Source organism: Polyodon spathula, chromosome 9, assembly GCF_017654505.1.
Source record: "Polyodon spathula isolate WHYD16114869_AA chromosome 9, ASM1765450v1, whole genome shotgun sequence".
Classification (NCBI taxonomy): Eukaryota; Metazoa; Chordata; class Actinopteri; order Acipenseriformes; family Polyodontidae; genus Polyodon; species Polyodon spathula.
The window spans coordinates 4,526,950-4,546,765 of NC_054542.1; the positions used below are offsets into that span (position 1 = coordinate 4,526,950).

General features: G+C 37.1%; 2 protein-coding genes across 2 annotated transcripts in view; one reads left to right on the plus strand and one right to left on the minus strand.

The window, feature by feature from the left end:
- The first annotated feature begins 162 nt into the window (after positions 1-162).
- Positions 163-8,897, plus strand: LOC121320354 (beta-1,4-galactosyltransferase 3-like). The gene is made up of 6 exons (XM_041258585.1): positions 163-593; positions 1,002-1,237; positions 2,240-2,430; positions 5,419-5,541; positions 6,088-6,192; positions 7,292-8,897. The coding sequence occupies exons 1-6, from the start codon at positions 323-325 to the stop codon at positions 7,449-7,451; spliced, it is 1,086 nt and encodes a 361-aa protein (XP_041114519.1). The 5' UTR covers positions 163-322; the 3' UTR covers positions 7,452-8,897.
- Positions 8,898-14,795: 5,898 nt separating this feature from the next.
- The window catches only part of LOC121321209 (beta-1,4-galactosyltransferase 4-like), a 7,716-nt gene continuing 2,695 nt past the window's right edge, over positions 14,796-19,816 (minus strand). The window contains exons 2-5 of the mRNA XM_041260110.1: positions 19,548-19,735; positions 18,929-19,051; positions 16,493-16,597; positions 14,796-15,591 (exon numbers count right to left, since the gene is read on the minus strand). Coding sequence (XP_041116044.1) covers positions 15,450-15,591; positions 16,493-16,597; positions 18,929-19,051; positions 19,548-19,735 — 558 coding nt within the window. The 3' untranslated portion in view covers positions 14,796-15,449. The remainder of the gene's footprint in view (positions 15,592-16,492; positions 16,598-18,928; positions 19,052-19,547; positions 19,736-19,816) is intronic.

Here is a 19,816-nt window from a genome sequence, read left to right on the forward strand (position 1 = left end):
TACATTGTAGGCAATGCATGTCGCAAGCTTGGTGAAAGTCATTGTAAACTGCAAATGTGCATCTCCTATCAGTTTTACCCTGCATTTTGTGTGCTGTATCCTTCTGCTCTCACATTCATTGTTTTGCAAGTCCCCAGCATTTTAATAATCATCTCCACTTTGTATGTTTTTGTTGCTTAGGAAAATTTGAGACTCAGATTGATGTCGTATCACAATGAGAAGTCCAAAGATGAAGGAGCTTGAGGAGATAAACCCAGAAGAGTTTTCATTTTGTAAATGACATACTCCCTGTTAACCAACTGTAACAGTTTTTGCTTATTGAATGCGCGTCCTGCTGAGCTGTTTTTTGAGAATGAACCGGATAAGAACGATAGGGAAAGCATGCTTTTTGCTCATCTTGGCTTTTCTTCAAGTCCTTTTTGTTGTGGTCATGTACCGCAGAGGTTCAAGTAAAATCTTTGAATCGTTTTCCGAAGGCAATGGGAAAAGCTGGGACTATTCAAAAGTCAAAGACGTTTATACCAACCTGACCTTTTTTACTCCTGCATTTACGGAGGAGCTGCAGTACTGCCCACCTAAATCTCCATTGCTTGGTAAGTAGCATGCTCTGTATTTAGTCATGGCGTATGTTTACAGTAGGGATACAATGAGTCGTTCTTATAGTCTTAGAGCTCCTATTTTATTTGTCTTTTTAGTCTTTTCAGAAACAAAAGGCAGATTTGCCATCATAGATAAGGATACTGCCACCACTTGGCAGAACAGTTCAGAAAAAAAAAACTGAATTTAAATATCATATTCATTAGTGGGAGCCTGGATAACTTCCGCCTGTTGCAGAACTGCTGTTGACAGGAAACAGTGTTTATTGTCGCAACTGTAACTTTAGAAGCCAGAGAACAGACTTTTTTTTTGCCTAAGTTGGTACTGTTTTAATATTTAAGCCTGCACTGTAAAAACATACTGTATGGTCCTCAAGTAATGACTGTATACCATGTTAACTCCAGTGGGCCCCCTGAGCATCACATTCCAGAATGTTCCCAGTCTAAAGAGGATACTGAAGAAGAACCCATATATAAAGAGAGGGGGTCTCTACACCCCTCCACACTGCCAGGCACGCTACAAGACTGCCATTCTCATACCTCACCGCAACAGGGAGCTGCACCTGCGCCACCTGCTGTATTACCTGCACCCCTTTCTACAGCGCCAGCAGCTCCACTACAGGATTTATCTCATCCACCAGGTAAAATAAGGTTTCTTGGGTGAATCTGTTTCAGTGGATGGGAATATGTTGCCTGCATTGCATCTTATATGAAGTCCCAAAAGTCCTTTTCCCACCCATCCTGGTCCAAACTACAGTGTTCTTTGCTTCTGGTGTAAAAGGATGTAAACTTCTCTTTTCTGGGGTTCAAAGTTTGGATGTCAGCAAGTCTTTGAGTTTATATGAAGTCTGTGTTTTGTTCAGCAGTCACAATGATCAGTTGAAGGAGCTTCTTTTGGAGACCTATCTTCTTTTTGAATATTGTGTAATAACAGTGATACACCAAGAAAGCCAGTCCTTTGTTAGTAAGGAACTTAATGACTTTTCCATGGAATGGATTTCACTGGATATTTCCAGACTGTTTCCACATTAAACCATGTGGGTCTGTTTACATTAAAACCACGTGGTCTACTCGCTGGAAAAAAAACAAGCTAAAAATAAATCTAACATTAATGCCAGTTTCATAATCCCAAAATGACTACTGTATTACAGTACTCTTACAGTAAAATGAAAACATGAAACTGGTGATTTGATTATAGCATTCTACAGTACGTTTTTACCTTATCTGTAGCACATGGAAAATAGGCTCAGTTGATCCAAGTGCATTGAATGGCTGTATCACAAGAGATCTGTGACTTCCACAAGAGAATCACATATTGAAGAATGTGTACCCAGTGGTTAGAGGCAGAGATTGTATGTACTTAATAATATCGGTTGTATGTAGTAGGTATGTGAGTTATAAAAAATATAATTGTTCAGCAACAATTCCTGCCTGACGAATCTGCAACATATAGAGACATCTAGAGAAATCCAGTTATCGTGAACCCTTTAGATACCTTTGCCTATATATTGTCAAATGTGCATTTTAGCATAGTACAAATGGCTGTAGATTCTGGTGATGGCTTTAATGTATGTTAATGTAATAGTACATGACTAATTGTTTTTTTTTTTTATTATTATTATTATTTTTTTTTTTTTTAACAGGCTGGAAATGAAACTTTTAACAGAGCAAAGCTTCTAAATGTGGGTGTACGAGAATCTCTAAAAGATGAGGATTGGGACTGCCTTTTTCTACATGATGTGGACCTCATTCCAGAGAATGACAATAATCTTTATGTCTGTGATGAAACGTACCCCAAACACTTCTCTAGTGCAATGGATAAATTCAACTACAGGTAAGTGCCCCCTCCTGCTGGATGGGGAAGCAGCTATCTTGTTTGTTTACGCCCACATTATGTCTGTGGTGAAGGGACTATGCGTATTGCTCAGATCTGCCTCGTTTTTTGGGTTTTTTTTGCAAGTGGTGTGTGTGGGTGGTAACGTCAGACCAGGAAATGAAACATAAACATAGAATGGTACGGGGCTAAACGGTGCTGCTGTGCTCAGCTTTAATAAATAAACAAAATAAATATTTAAACAAAACAAAGACTTTACATGAAACAAAAAGGGCACAAGGGCCAAAACAAACACAAACAATAATGATAAGTTTACAAAAACAAGTACTTTTTGTTCACAAGTTCACTGGTTCAGCAGCATTCGCGCTTACTCTCCTCACAACTCTCTGAGCCCGGAGTGGGTCTTTTATTCTGTGGCTAGAGCCTTAATTACCTGTTAAACAATTCCTTATTAAGGCTCCAGCCACATTCCCATGAGCTACTTAGGATGGGGGATTCAACTCCATCCATGCTAACCACATTGTACGAGATCGGCTTTTCGCCGGTCTCAAATAATAAACTGTGATGGCTTTCGCCAGTCCGCAAACAAACATAATAATAATAATAATAATAATACATAAATAAAAAGGGGCAGGCACCTAGCCACAGTAAGATATGGAAATTGTTAAAGTTTACACTATATAAAAAAAAAAAAAACTATGTTGGAAAATCTAAATAGGTTGTGCCATACACTCTTTGAAATCTGTAAACAATTACATGATTGTAAGGTTTACAAAAAAAAAAAATCATAGCGGGAATAAGTTGCAATGCTGTGCTTTTTTTTTATATACGGTGCCTATAGGAAGTATTCGCCCTCCTTGGATATTTTCAGTTTGTTGTGTTACAACCTGAAATCTTGATGCATTTAAGTTGGATTTTTTTTTTCCTTTTAATTTACACAACCTACTCGAGACTTTTTATTGTGAAACAACAGTAATGAAAAGTAAAAAAAAATTAAATGTCTTGATTAGATAAGTATTCACCTCCCTTAGTCAATACTTGTTAGAACCACCTTTGGCAGCAATTACAGCTGTGAGTCTGTTGGGGTAAGTCTCTACCAGGTTTGCACATCTGGGTCGTGCAATATTCGCCCATTCTTCTTTGCAAAATTATTCAAGCTCTGTCAAGTTGGATGGGGATCATTGGTGGACAGCAATCTTCAAGTCTTGCCACAGATTCTCAATCGGATTCAAGTTAAAAATGATAAATGAATAACAACAAAAAAATACCTAAATGCTATAAAGCAATTTCAAATTAGGTTTGTGCTTTTGCAGCACACGCCCATTAAATGTAGATTGTTCTAAATATATAAAGCACGCAAATGGCTGTACACATGCCTCACACCACGCTAAGGAAGTTCACTTTCTGAAAGAAATATCACACCCCTCTGTAGTGAACAGAGAAATACAGCATGGCAAACTTCAGGTAAAACATTGAGGGCCCCATTCAACTTTAAGAAATTCTATTTTTAATTATGTTTTTTTTTTTAGGAATGTTTTTCAACATGCTGTGAGAATAAACTTTAAACTCCCTCCCATAACAGTTTAAAATAGTTTCATAAACTCCAAACTTACTAGAATAATCTAAATGGGCTTTAAAAACCCTTAACAAAAAGTTCTTAAAATGTTGTGAATAGTACCAGTTTGTTTTGGCATAACATTAACATTGTGTTGCGGTTGACTGCGCATTCATATATAACTTGTGAAATCAATTATGTAACCGCAGCATAAATAATTAAAATTAATACAAAACTGCATTAGCTGTTATTGTTTTCACATGGCTTGTTTTAAGTGTTGTCTGCATATTTATGGGGGTAGCGAAGGGGTCGCCTGAAAGCATACTGCACAAAACGTAGAGCTTAAAATATTCACATGCCTTCCCGAAATAGTATTAGAGACACCAGAGGTGTTATTTTTGTCAGAGTATTTTATTTTCGGTTGAGGTAAAGCATCTGTTGTCACACAGCTATGTTATACTGAATTTCCCCAGTATGCAAACACATACACAATTAATTCAAATACTGGTAAATACAATAATAATATTTTTTAAAAATCTAATATATAAAAACTAGAGTAATCCATCGTGGATCCGCCCATCACATATCCACTCTAACCGTTTATCCACCATGATCAAGCTCCTCAGCAGCGGTAGTTTAGTATTGAACAGAGAAGATTAGTTCAGAGATTGTAGATCCTACCAAAGTCTTCATACACAGTTTTGTATGTGATCTGTGCCCTACCGGTACCATACAAAAAAGCTTCTGTAAATGAAAAAATTAAATCGAACTAGATTGGAAAATTCCACGTTCTGTTTCACTGTGGAATCGTACTAGAAAATGAAACATGTATTTGAGGTGAGTCACTGATTAGTCTGCCCTTTTGAAATAGGGCAAACAGGACTTATAAAGCCATGAAACAGTTGTGATTTAAGTACTTTGGCAGCTCAAGCCAGCGTTCAATTGGTAAATCGTGCATGAGAATTTAGAATGTTATCAGTAACCTTTTTTAAACATTCAGAAAGTCAGTAGTATTTTTGGAAATATGGCCTCATAACTATTTAAAACAGTTGTAGCCCATAACTTGCGTTAATCTTTAAAAAGCATTTCAGAAAATGACTGGTTCTGCTGTATCAGTGTAAATTACCACAATACACTTATTTATTTATTTTACAATCTACTTAAGATTGTCAGCAAAGCTGATTTTGTTTAGGATTTATCATAATTACTTGAATTTTATGTTTTCTAAATGTTTATTTTTGTATATAATGAGACACAGCAATACGACATAGAGAACGTCTTGAGCTCATTTTAGTTTACTGGCTTTATGCTGTGTTTGTTACTCATCCTCGAATGAAATGGCCCCTCTGTAATGCTACTGTAGCTCCTCGGATGATATGAACCACCGTAGCTGGGCGCTGCACTAACCAGATGCTTATTTGTTTGTTTTTTAGGTTACCCTACTGGTCTTATTTTGGCGGTGTGTCGGCTATGACACCGGAACAGTATATGAAGATCAATGGCTTTCCAAACAGCTACTGGGGGTGGGGTGGCGAGGATGATGATATTGCCTACAGGTATGGAAACCCTCATTCCTGCAAGTGCAGGTTCAGGTTTTGGCAGCTTAACCTTTTATTGAAACTAGAATTATATTTCAGATGCTAATTTTTCATTAAGCCAGTGTATTTTCCTTTGACAATAATGTGATGATTTATTATAAAGATGTAAGTTCTATGTCTCTTTTCCTTCATTTTGTTTATTTTGCATCTGTAAAGATTAAACATGTTTTAAGTTGCATTGTGAACCCCCAACTCCCCCTGGTAGTGAGAGATCCAGCTTCCTTCTTTGGTGTTTATCTGGTTGCTTGGCAGCCAAGCTCTGCTTGCTCATAGCAACGGCCACAGCTGTAAGAAATCAGTCAGTTTGAAGGCGATCACACGTTCTCAGTAAACAACGGTGTATCAAGCTTTTTGTTCCCAAAGTAATGCACTAATTTAGTGACATAAATAAAACAAACCCACCCCTCTTCCTGTGATTTTAAGGTTAGCAGTGCTTCTTAAATAATTGTGGTTTTAAATGTTTTTTTTTTTTTTTTAATGTGTATTTTTTATAATGCTTTTAAGGGTGAGATATGCTGGATTGAAGATTGTCAGGGTTCCACTTCACATTGGACATTACAAAATGGTCACTCACAACACGGATAAAGGAAATGAAGAAAACAAAAAACGGTAATAAAAAATTCAAAAAATGGTAAAAAAAAAACAAAACATTCTGTATAAAAGCGTTAAGCGGTAAACATTTTGTAGCTTGAAATGTGCCGAAAATGTAGTCTGGGTAGTCTGTGAAATATTCTTGGGTCCTCTCCCAACTGTAGTTAGTTTAACCTTTTTGGACGCATTCCATTTATTGCACAATAATGATAAATGGCTTTCCTTCCAAGGCTGCTATGTTATACATTAGCAAGCAAATGAATGTGCTTTTGGCTGAGCTGCAGCTGCCTACAGAAGATTTCAATCTACAAAATCATTAACAAAACATGCTTACTGTATGAGTTGTTTTGTGAAATAAATGATTGAAGCATTTATGATATGTTAGGCACAATACCCACCCTAGTAAAAGTTTCCTATAGTAATAAAGCCCACAAAGGTATGGTAGAGCATATTAAACATGGCAAAAAATGGTAAGTGCCTTTAAAACATATGGAAAATTATAGAGAAAACTGCAAAGTGACCACCATGCAAAACTAAGGGGACACCATGGGATTGTGGACCACTTTAGGCTGTTCAACCTATATGATATTTTGTCAGAAATACATTTTAGACACATTGACAGCTTCTTTATATTACAAAAATATTGACCTAGGCATTGGCTTATTTATGTATTTATTTACATCGTTTTATTAAACTAACCTAGTAACCGCTGGATCATCCCTGGTGACGCACATTGTTTTTATACCTATCCCAATTACACAGAAACATGTTTAAGCTAAAATGATATTTAAAAGTCTCCAGCTCAAAGACAACATGATGTGCGGCTAAGGAGAACAAAGGCGAGGTGACATATAATTCTACTACAGTACTGAATCTTAGAGGCCTTTGTGTGGCATTGTCATTAATGAAGTCATAATGTTTGTTGTAACTGTTACAATACTTTTAATTATATGTGATATGCTTATTCTGTGCATTGATGTAGCTTGATGTATATATATATATATATATATATATATATATATATATATATATATATATATATATATATACACACACACACACACACACACACACAGTATATGTATATGTATTTGTATGTGTTCACATTCATTTGCAGGTTTGACTTGTTGGTGAAGTCACCAAAGAAATGGAAAGAAGACGGTATGAACTCTTTGGAGTACAAGTTAATTTCAAAAAAGCTGATGTACCTTTTCACCAACATTACTGTGGATGTCGGAGCAGCCCCTAAAGATAAGAAGACCAAAACTAAAAGCTGAAAAGGAATGCAATGCCCTTGTTTGACCAGTACTGGAGGCTACAGAAAGAAGTGTATTCTCTCTGCCTGAAAACAGCAAGAGGAAATATCAGTAACACACGTAGGTCATATCAACATGCACTTTAAACTAGAAAGAGAGCCTTTTAACACATAATATGAACAGTTCTTGACTTGTAGTTAAGTAACTGAAGGAAGGTGTGTTTTATAGGGATGAGGGTTCAAAACATCCGTAATGGAATTCTTTGTTTAAATAAGATATGACTGATTGCACAGTACTTTTTGATTGGCAATTTAATAATCGACAGATGTTTGCAAAAAGTCAGTTTATCTAGGTGAATGTCAATATTAAGTTGCAACTTTGTACCTGTGCTAATTATAGGTTTCAGCAGTGCTAAGCCAGCAATGTTTGCATAGTTAAGACAACGTGCACAGATATCATTTGCATCTTTTGAGGTTAAATTATGTTTTTCTTTGTATTGCATAAAGAAACAACACAACTTTTCTCTGCCAGGCTAAATAGAACATTCATGCTGTGCCACAGTAAAAATGGCCACTTTAAATTGTTCTATTGAATTTAACATGAAATTATAATAAGAGAGAAAACACTTGCATGACAAAGTAATTTGGGATTTTGGACAGGATGCAAAATAGCAGCTGGAGAGTTTTTCAGTGCTTTGTGTTGTCCATTTCAGAAACAGCACTGCTAAATCCCAGTCGCTTATAAATTCAAACAAATACTATTGAGAGATCATTTCTAAAAGGTGATTTACACATTTTATAAGCATTACACTAGCTGTCATCATTGTCTTCTTATTGAGAAAGATGAGAAATAATGCTTCAGGGAATTGCAGTTCTCTTTCTGCACCTGTATTTGAAACCCGATTTGCTGCAACGTTTTGTTTTTCCTTCACTTGGTATGTCGTCTAGCACCACCACTGCTCAGTGTCTTTGTGCCTTTTCCTCCTGATGAGAATGTCACACAAAAATATACATTAAGTGCCTTTTTAATGGAAAAAATATCAAGTTCCACCCACACACACACACACACTGCTGTGCAAAAGTCTTAGACATGTTGCATTTTTCTGCTCTGATGCAGTATGAGCATCAACAATGTACTGAAAGCCTTCACTAGTGTTTTCTACTGTTATAACAACCTTGACATTGTTCCATAGTCCAATTTCTGTGTTCTTGTGCATAAGTCTTTTAGTCTTGTTCCCCTTTCTTAACAGAGGTATTCTTACTGCAACACATCCTTTGAGTCCTGAACCCAAAAGCGACCTTCGTACTGTTAATTTGATGGACAACGACAGCTGTGCTTTCTGCCAGTTCTGTTGTCAATTCAACGCTCGTCTTCTTTATATTCCTTAACGATATTATTTTCAAGTATTGCTTATCCTTGTTAGATAGCTTTTTGGGTCTTCTAGTCATGGGTTTGTCAATTACAGATGATGTTTCCCTGTACTTGTTGATTATGCTTTGGCTACCACACCTTGAAAATCGACTAATGCAAGCTATTTCACTCAATGTTTTTCCTTCTTTATGCAAGTCAGGGTTGTTATAATAGCAGAAAACACTAGTGGAGGCTTTGAGTAAATTGTTGATGCTCATAATGCATCAAGAGTAGAAAAATGCAACATGTATAAGACTTTTGCACAGCGTGTGTGTGTGTGTGTGTGTGTGTGTGTGTGTGTGTATGTGTGTATATATATATATAAATCAAATAACATACTAAAATAAGATGGGAAATTGAACAATCAAGCCGTTTACACCAAAAGAGCTATCAAAGCGGCCCAATTTTCTGGCCAGAACGTCATCTTATTTCAACCGTTAATTCAGCTAAGAATCATAATGTTTAATTTTGCCATTACTTGTATAGACTCTTAACATGGGCAGCATGCTGCTATAAAGAGGTTTACAGTAATTACCAGGACTTGTTAGTGTGAGATTGTTTTAAAGTTTTTAATCTTATTTATTTATTACCGTATGTGCAAAACAGTTGTTGGAATTTGCAAATTGAAAGCTGTATAAATGTTTTTCATGCACAAGGTTGTCTAGTTGTTACACTGACACTGGCTGTTACATTTTATTGTGTGCTTGCTTCAGTTGGAAGGAGAGGTCACATCATGTCTTGGGTGGTTTGAATAACTTGAAAGGTCTGTACAGGGGTTGGACAAAATGACCATTCTGTTATGCAAATAGCATTCTTAACATTTAGTGATATATATTTTAAAAAGTGCATCTTTAGGTTTCAGTCAAAATGGACAAGTAAACGAGTTGCTGTCTTATCCACAATGCACAAATGAATCATTCAGGGAAAATATTCCTTCAGCCCAGTATGTTGAATATGTGTCATATTAACTTGATGGCCTGTGTTTCTAATTTATTGTCCCACCTCTGTATAAGGACCGTTATCATGTGTAGTAGTACATACAATATTATAAATATTTTTATTACACTTAGATTGTTTTGTGTGAAGATTTTTCTTGTTGAATTTTGTGTTTTATGATGTGTACACTATTTGCAGTTACTGTATGTTTTAAAAACCCAATAACATTGACTCGTGTTTAGGGACCAAAAACTGTAGTGACAAAAAAATGTGTTAATACGTCAAATAAAATAGAACCAGTAGGACATAAGAAGGATATATTCAGCTCAAAACTACAATTTCTCATTCCTAATCAAAGACTTGATACCAAAAATTGTGTCTTTTTATTTTTATATAACAGAATACAGTAAAACTCATGACTAACAAATCTACAATGCAATAGAATGCAGGAGGAAGCATCAACTTTATTCTTAAAAAATGAAGGAAGGATAAAGGAAACAAGTTGTGAACTCTTATGAATCATTAGTGCTCTTTTGAGAAATTAATGGACCAGACATGTTTTAAGTTTTTTTTTGTTTGGTTTTTTTTTGTGTTAGTAAAAATGCCTCCTGAAGTTAGGAAGCTGTGCTGGGGAAAATAGTGTCAAACAATCCGCTTATCCATAATATTTAGTTTTAGTTGATTCTCACAGAAATGTATTATAAAAATCTGTACTGGTGGTGAATGCACTAGGGGCGTATGAATGTTCAAAGAATACATTTTTTGTAAGCAATCAGAAAACCCATCATAAGGAGCTGTTTATAACGTGTTACTGTTATTCTTTCAGGAATGACACAATTGCTATGTAAAATACCATGTGTGGGAAAATTAATTATTGAAGAATAAATATTGAATGTAAAAATGTTCAACATGACTAATGGTTGACCTCTACCCCTGTTGTTGTGTGTTTATCAGGACAGAATTTCAAGCATGGTGGTTTACTTTTGCACATTATCACATTTTACCAGAGCTTTATCACTCTGGAAGTGCAAGAACATTAGGGATATGTATGTTTAATGCTTAAACATTTGGTTTTTACAGTGCTCACACTTCGACACAAAATCATTTTACTTTTACATTTTGAATAATAAAACTCGCCAGCCAGTAAACCCCAGAACTGAGTAAATGGCAGACAGATCTTGAATGGTATAGTCCCTGTGGTGCCCGATTTAATTCAGGTTTCGCTGACCCTAACGAGAAGGTACTCTGATCCGTTTTCCATACTAATACAGTGTGGCAAAAGCGCCAGATCTAAAAACGATTTCAGCATTTGTATTCATTAAAGTGTGCAAGCTGCTTCCTGGTTTCTGCTCTACTGAAGCTTGGAATTGAAACCAAGGCAGGTAACTGATTAAAGAGTAAACACAAAGACACCAGAATGTATTTCTCCCTTTGGTGCCTAGTGCACATGATGCTATTTCATTATTCTGAACCCTACCAGGGAAAACAATAATACCCGTTGTAAATAAAGGTGCCCAATAAATGAAAATAATTCAGAGCCGTTTTTCAAGAAGCATTGTTTTCCTTGGAGTAAGTACATGTACTCCAATGTACTTACATTTATCATTTGAAATTAGAATAATTATATAACACACCATCAAATCTAAATAGAATTCCATAATTTCTATAATTCTCTGTTAATTGCATGCATGTATAATGTCCCTAAATGTTTTTCATCAGCTTAAAAGGCTTCCTTTATGAATAAAATGCCACTTCATTGGTGGGTCCTGAACATGAATGAAAAATTATATATGTGTGTGTGTGTGAATAGCATGAGAAGCTTTGACCACAACACCTGATTTTCCATACAATAGAAAACAAAAACTACTCTTGGAATAAAGCCATACAGGTAGAGATGAATTCCCTAGCACAGCACTTATTAATTGTCTGACAGTGATTTTGAATAAACTGGGATTCTTATACTATTATTTTCTCATATTTAGCCATATTCCTAGTAGGATTGAGCCATTCAGCAATACCATTTGAGCTAACCTCCTGATGTGTAAATGAAAACATTTCAAAAGCAGCCTCTGCATTCTTTGAATTACTCTGCCCACGGGACTCTAATTTGCAATGTTAATTTACACAAACTAGGTAATGATGTTTGCATGTAACTTTTTTTTGCTTACTGCAAAGTTAGAAGAATCCAGAAGTATGATTTACTATTGTTTTGAAAGAAAAAAATATATATAAAAATAACATTTGCATGAAGCAAACCAAAAATGCAACAAATTAATATGCTGCTGAAAGCTAGGACACCGATTAACAACAAATAAAAATAGAGGGGGGGGGGTTAACAATTACTGTGCAATTTAATAACTTCTCACCTGGAAATGATTTAACCAAATAATACCATTTTAATCAAGAAACCTCATCAACATAATCACTATCAATTACAAGATTAACAAAACAAGTTCTTAAGAACAAATCCCTTTTCATACTTGCAAACTTTACAATGATCAAGAATGAAACATGCAAATGCAGCAAAACGAAATTGACAGAACAACCGTACAATTCTTGTGAATTTCAGTAAACACGTTTGTTTTTTAGAAAGTGTTTATAAATAAATCGGCAATATTATTTTTTGTATTCAGAATAATATATAGGGGTCTGCTCAGCCAATTTCAATGGTGGCTGTGGTTTTTACTAGTGGGGAAATGGGTTAGAGGGTCTGGATCTGGCATTTAATAGACTTCCAAAGTAAAAAAATACACTAAAAAGACTTGCATTCACTGTTAAGTTGGTTAGGTTTTGTGATCTAAATGTATTATAATTTTTCTACCCCCAAATATTCCTTGTGGTTGCAATGCACTTTGCATCAAACATCCACACGTTATGGCTTACCTAGCCTGCATAGAATGCTGGATTGTGGTACTGGCACAGAATGTGACACAGAGAAGACAATAATGCAAATAAAATGCCCAGTGTGCTGCTGAAGCTCATTGTGCATGTCATGTGTTTGAGGCTCAGTGTATTCATTCAGCATTGTAACACTCAGTGATGTTAAAATAGTTTTTAAAATCACATCATATGGGCTACACAGCAACCCCTTTAAAACAGCTATGGCCAAAAGTTTTTACATCAGCTAGGATTTTAGGATTGAGAAAAAAGACTATGAACATTTAGATATTTTATTTAACACCATGTAATCAATGAAACTACAAAATGATATTGCAAATGTTTACTGGAAGCCGTAACAACAGTCAGTATTTCATGATTTCCAAACATCACTGTGTCTGGGTGAAGGACATTTAGTTGTGAAGTTCGGCCTCCCGACAGGCAAAGGCGCAAAAGCCATTAACGTCTTTCCCTTGTCAAGATGGAACAGACCAGTGTCTGTGGTGGCTTTATGCTTCCAACCTTCCCTTCTCCAATACAAAGATTAAGGTGATGTGTCTGCTAACTAGTAATAGGTGTATCACTGTCAGGGGAGGTGGAGATTGGAAGCATATCACGGGACTGTGATGGCTTGGGAGTTGGTTAGTGTTTTGGAAAGCATAGGAGGAGAACAGCTGCAGTCAGAGGACCCGAGGGGGAAAAAAAACACATATTTTGCTGCCACAGTAACTCTGTTTGTGCCTTCAGAATCCCTGACCTGCAATTACGACCTGTGACCAGGAGGCAGACACGGTACCAAGGGAACCCCTGTGACCAGATTCCAGGCCCCTTTGAAACCAGGAAAAAGCCCCTATTTTAGAATGTTTATTTTTTTGTGTGTGTGTACTTATTTTGGGACACAGTACATTTAACTTTTTTTTGGTTATTTTGCTTTGGGTTCGGACTGGCCCAGTTTCCAGTCACGCATTTGCAATTTGTCAGTTTGTCATGGAAAACTACAAAGCAGTATACAATTAAATATGTTAACGTAACATTATTCAGCAGGTTTCATTAGACTTTATGAATCAAAATTAGTTCATGCTATAGGGCAATGCAAAACGTTTACAGCTATGGCCAAAGAACTTATTTCATCATTGTGTTCTCTATGGCTTGTTTTGTGCCAATACCAAAATTCAGCACTCTACATCGGCCAAGTCTGTACATCTAGAACAATTCCAACAGAACAGAAGAATCTAGAACATTCTGTCTGCATGTATGTCTAGAACAGTATCAGAAAAGTAAATTATATTTTTTTTAAATGTATGATTGGAGTATTCAACAGATTGTAATAGCAATTTAAATATATATCCCAGTATACCCTGTATCAATGGTGACTGGGGCTCCATGGACACTTCAGTTTTACATTTCAGCATCAGTTTTACAACTGTGCTAAACTTCAGTATAATTGCCATATGTTCACCTTAGCGTTTCACAAACATTGCCTCCTCAGTCACAGTGGCTATTTTATTACAGGCTGGGATTTCAACTGCAAATCATAAGGCAGGGTTTTGGTTCTTTAAAGGGAAATCCAAAACAGCACTTAAAAATATTCTGTAATAATATTTATTATAATTAGTGCTTCTTTTTTTCAGTTTTTATTAACTTCATTTTTCGCTCTTTATGTACAGCATCAAATTATTGCTTTCAGTTTCTTTCCAAAATGCTTGGGCATGTACAGTAATAACCTCGACAGTACTTGCACAAATCAGTTGTACCTGCTTTCCTTTGCTGTGATCCGCAACGAAATCCTTATGGTCACGGGCACATTCTGTTGAGTTGTTTTAAAAAAAAAAAAAAAAATTCGCCATAATTTGCAATTTTAAATCCTCCATATCGTAACTGTAATACAGCTTTAAATCCCTAGAACAAGCCTCCATTCCTAATTGTAATCTCGTTTTAAATCTCGCAGAGTCTCCAATAGGAATGTAGGAATGTGCTGTCACTCAGTAGTTGGGGTGGGTTTAAAGTATTCAGAACGAATCAACGATAGATACGAGTCAAGAAGGAGGGCCATTGCCCAGCTGCACTGGAAAATGTATTTATTTATTTTTTTAAATGGGAAAGAGGTGGTCAACGTGAATTGAGTAACCATTTCCACAGTTATTCCAGTGTTTATTGGCTATACAAAGATTCACTTTTGTATTGGGGGTGTTTTATTGGTTAAAACCGAAAATCAGAAATCCTAATTCAGTTTGAGCACTTCAGATTTGGTGTTTACGCTGGTGTTTAGTGCATCGCATACTCTTCCCAGCCCAGCTCGCTTAATCACAATTCCTTGCATTACAATACTGTACACGTAAACGACGACTATAAAGAGACGATGTTTAAAAGGCTGCTCATCCATGACAACGGACTGCCTTTTTAGTTTGCACCCGTGAATTAGTATAGCGCTCCACAGGCCTGCCACTTCTGGGGCTCATTTTCCAATTTCCACACAGACTCAGAATTCGAATACAATTACGAAAGCGCTTGCTTGATTAGACAGTCGTGTGTGATGAAGACAGCACAGGCCTTCAGCACCTGCGTATCCACTGGTGGTACTGTAGAAATCCCAAATCAAAATCTAAAGGACACTTGTGAAGAGAAAAAGAAAATCTTTAGCAACACATTGTGAGAGAAATTGGCCAGGTCAGTTTCACAAGTTCACAGTGGCTCGCTCTCCTTGCTGTGGATTCAAGCATTTTTCTTCAACAAAGTCTAGCAGTGTCTTTTCACTTCATCGGTTTCACGAACATGTCCTTCTAACAAAGCCTCGGCTTAGGGATGTCCCAGAGGCTTGCCAATGTCCACAGTGACGTTGATGTAGAGCGGTACTCGCTCTAGTGACAGCTCCTTGTAGGTGCAGGAATTCAGGCCGTCCGTCTTCCACACACGTGCAGTCCGGCCTAGGAGACGCATCCTGCACAGTAGGCAACAGCATTCATATTGATCTTTAACACTGGCACAGACCTGACATGAACCCTGTCTCTGGAGTACTGAAAGAGAGAGGACACTGGCACAGATCTGACATGAACACTATCTCTAGGGTGCTGAAAAAAAGAGAGGACGCATACTACAGCAGTGCTATTATTTCTGAGCATTTTACGCAAATATTACCTCCACCACTAAAAAAAAAAAACAACAAAAACTGTTCATCCCTTTCAAATCTGAGAAATATTATGGTCTCACCCTATTAGGCTCAGCTCTCAATCCAAACCATTTTAAAAAAGGTCTCATTTGAGGGGAATCGTTAGTCTCAACTATTGTCGTATGTGATGGATAGCTTTGATTTTACTACGGTTTTTTAATTAAAATGCTATCTTATCTGCAAGACATATGATGAACCTATGAAAGAAAAACCAAATTTAACACCACAGCATGACTCGCCCTTAATTACAAACACAGTATACATTTTAAATAAATATTTGTTGCCACAAGCTTCTATCTAAAAGCAAAATGTTCAGGTAAGGTAGGCCTACTGGTTCAAAGACATTAATAAATGTAAGGTACTGTGTTAAATATACTACCTGTATAATACTGACCTAAAATCTTCCTATGGTAAAATTCTTTTTTTTGACTCCACAAGGTAGAACAGTATAAATTTTTTTTAAAAAAACAAAAAAAACAGAAGGGTAATCAGACACTTGGGGCTGGATCAATGAAGTACTGGATGGGGTAATGCTTCGCTCACTTGGTATTAATGCATTGTATCTAAAGTAATGGTCAGCCACACATACTATACAAGAGGGACTAGCAAGCAGCTACAAATAGCAGCATCGGTGAGACCTTACAAAATGATGTGTTGTCTGTGTTCACCTCACCTGTCTTTATTCACTTCGTTGCCATTGTCCCTGGTGTGGAAGATCATTGTGTAGCGGGCTACTTCAGGGGATGGACGAACAATCTTCATTCTCTGAAGTTCAACCCTAAAGGAGGGGGAGGAGAGCGCAAACCACATCATGCAATGAAACAGAATTTGAATTTTAAAGTGTGAAATCCGATTAACAAGCCAGACACTGGTGTACATGGCGTCTGGGTTGATTTGATCACCCTGCTTCCTGCTAGGATCAGACACAGACACCACTGTTTATTGAGAAGACCCATCAGGGGGTGGCTCAGTTCAATCTCAAAACAGCAGTGCAACCAATACCTGGCATGAGCAAAAACTTTACATTTTGCAGTTTCCAGAGCTCTGGTATGAAATCAGAAGACATTTTTGTAAGTTGACTGAGACGGTGTCTCTGCTGGTTTACAGAAAAGAGCATAGCTGCACTTGACGAGTTCTCGATCGATTACGTACTGTACTTTCTTCCTAAAGCATAAACAAAAACACAGCCTCCATGCTGCCGCCACATAAACCTATCGGATGTCGTGTATTGGTGGTCTGAGTTCAGTGGTTTGTTTAAACAGGGAGTGCACTTACTTCAGTAATGAAAGGCGTGTGTGTACAACAAAGTATCTGGAACGTTCATCCAACTTTTGCGAGTCAAATTGCATTATGGGGAAGCCAAACCTCACCGTGTTCTAACTGATTCCACAATACCAGGTCGCATTATAACAAGGTAGCACTATATTTTCTGTTACAACCTTAAATGACGCTTGAGACATCTACACAATTTAACCTTTGTGCAAGCTATCAAAAGATTTATTGGGGGTGATTTTTGCACAGCTATCCGGTTCAAGTATACTGGTGCTATAAAAGGAGATGGTTTGCTTCCCCAACAGCTGCTTCAGCCTGCAAACCAGATTTCTACAGCAGTATTCCAGTTCAAGTTTCATTTCCCTCTGCGGGTTTGTGCAGAAAAAAAAAAAAAATACAAAAAGCAAAAACAGTCAGGTCGTTACATCACAATTAAATTAGATGCATTTACATGCTTTGGTTTAGTTCAAACACAGCACCTCGGTTTCTACAGTTTTATAGCCGTCACCTCTGATAAACGGAAGTTAAAACAATGTATTTATATGTTATATATTGATTTTCAGAGGTTTTACATCTTTGCAAATCATAAGGAAAATGAATGTCTTTTACTAGACTACCTCTGGTATTTAAGTTATGACTTTTCTGGAAACGTTGCCACTAGATTAGCAAATTGAATACTGCTATTAAACATAGTTACGAAGCGGATTTAGTTATTTAAAAAAATTAAAATCATATATATGTTTTTTTTTTTTCTTTTTTGTTTCATACTAATTTTTTTCACAGCAACACTAACATCCATTAAGTTCCATATTGTAAAGATACAGTTTCTGCACTGCATCCAATATAAGCTCCTGTGGTGATGATTATTACAATGGAAATAATGAATGCCTATTTTATTTTTATCGAAAAATGAAAGAAAAGACATGTGCAGTAAGCAGCATGCCATATTAAAAGGTGAAGTCAGTTTCTCTTGATTTGCATAGCCTTTCTGCCTCCATCTTCCTTGTAGATTGGCCAACACTAACCAAACAACACCATCCAGTCTTTTCTCTAGTCAAAATATGGGGGATATAGCAGGATGCAGTGCAGTTTGCATATTGCCTTCCATCTGTTCTAGCCTTCATTAGTACTGGCCCCAACAGCTGTCTTCTCTAAAATAGCACAGACATTAGAAATTGTAAACTTCAATATCCAAAGAGTTGTACAAAATAAAACAAATCTAGTAGCAGCATCCTGTTAACTCAGGAATAATTACACTTAGCCAGTGCAAACACTCGCCTTCAGCTTGTGTTTACTAATGCTGGCTGTGTGTAAATATTCCCTCAGTAACAAAGACACCGTTATTTGATTATTTCATGAATAAACCTGACCACAGAAAAGGTCAGCTCTTAGAATGCTACAGAACACTGTGACTGCAAGCAGAGTGATTAACAGTTTATTTATTACACTGTCCTGACCATGTAATGGTTTGGTGGAGGCTCCTATGGTATTTCAATTCCCATGATGTCCCATGTATGTTACACATTCACAGATAAAACAACCCTTACTTTGCAACATATAGTTTTGGCTATATGGTGCGGAAGGAGAGAATAGTAGGGGCGTGCAGAAAATGCTGCAATTCCACCAAGAATAATGCTGCAGCTCAACTCGTTTCACCAGTCTGACAACTAGCAATGAGACCAAGCAGTGTTTTCCATACTGTGGAATAAGCTCCCCCTTACCCTCAGCTCATCACTCTGCTACGCATCCCAAGCATGTATAGAAAATGCTGCAGTTCACCTCGTTTCACCAGTCTGGGGCAGCGTTTTCCATACTGCAATTCACAGTTAGCACCCACCTTATCCTCAGGTCATCATCTTCTCCTCCCCAGCCCCAGTATGCGTTTGAAAAGCCATTCACTTTGGAGAACTGCTCCCTCGTCATTGCAGTCACTCCTCCAAAATAGCCTTTATAGCGCAGCCTGAGCGTTAAAAAAACAACTGGAAAAGTTTCAATAATGCACAGCTTTTCAAGCCACTGAAAGAACAGTAGTACAATGATTGGGGGGGTTTAGGGCTAGATTTTCAAAGCTTCTGCTCAAGTGCAGCGTGCCCTCTTATCTACAACTTAAAACAGCCGTTTCAAGTCTCAATCACAATGGGCAGGGCAATAGATATACCACAGTTTAAGAGAGGGATGACAGCAAGCAAGCTCTACAGCAGAATGCATGTGCCTCACTATAAAAACGCACAAATTAATAAAAAGTGGAGAATATAGTTCACTGAATACTCCAAACTCTGCTGAAGGACTTAAATATGGTATCTACTGAGAAGGTATCCTTCCAGAACAATGTAAACATACTGCATGCTTGTCATACTCGATGCTGTCATGGTGGCCCTACACCTCTCATTCACAGTGCCTGGTTTGTTTCTACAACGGTTGTACATACTTCTTGCACACCAGCTCTTGCTACTTGCCTGTATCCCGTAGCATTCCTCCCCACCACGAGGTGTTTGGGCTGGCTGTCGCAGACGTACAAGTTCAAGTCATTTTCTGGGACCAGATCGACGTCGTGGAAGATGAAGCATTCCCAGTTATAGTCCTTCAGAGCCTCCAGGTACCCTATGTTCAGTAGCTTGGCTCGATTGAATGTCACATTCCCAGCCTATTAGCATAAATTAAAAGGTCCAGGCTTGTTTAGTTTGTGAACTTTAAATCTAGAACTTTAAAGCACTCAATCACATCT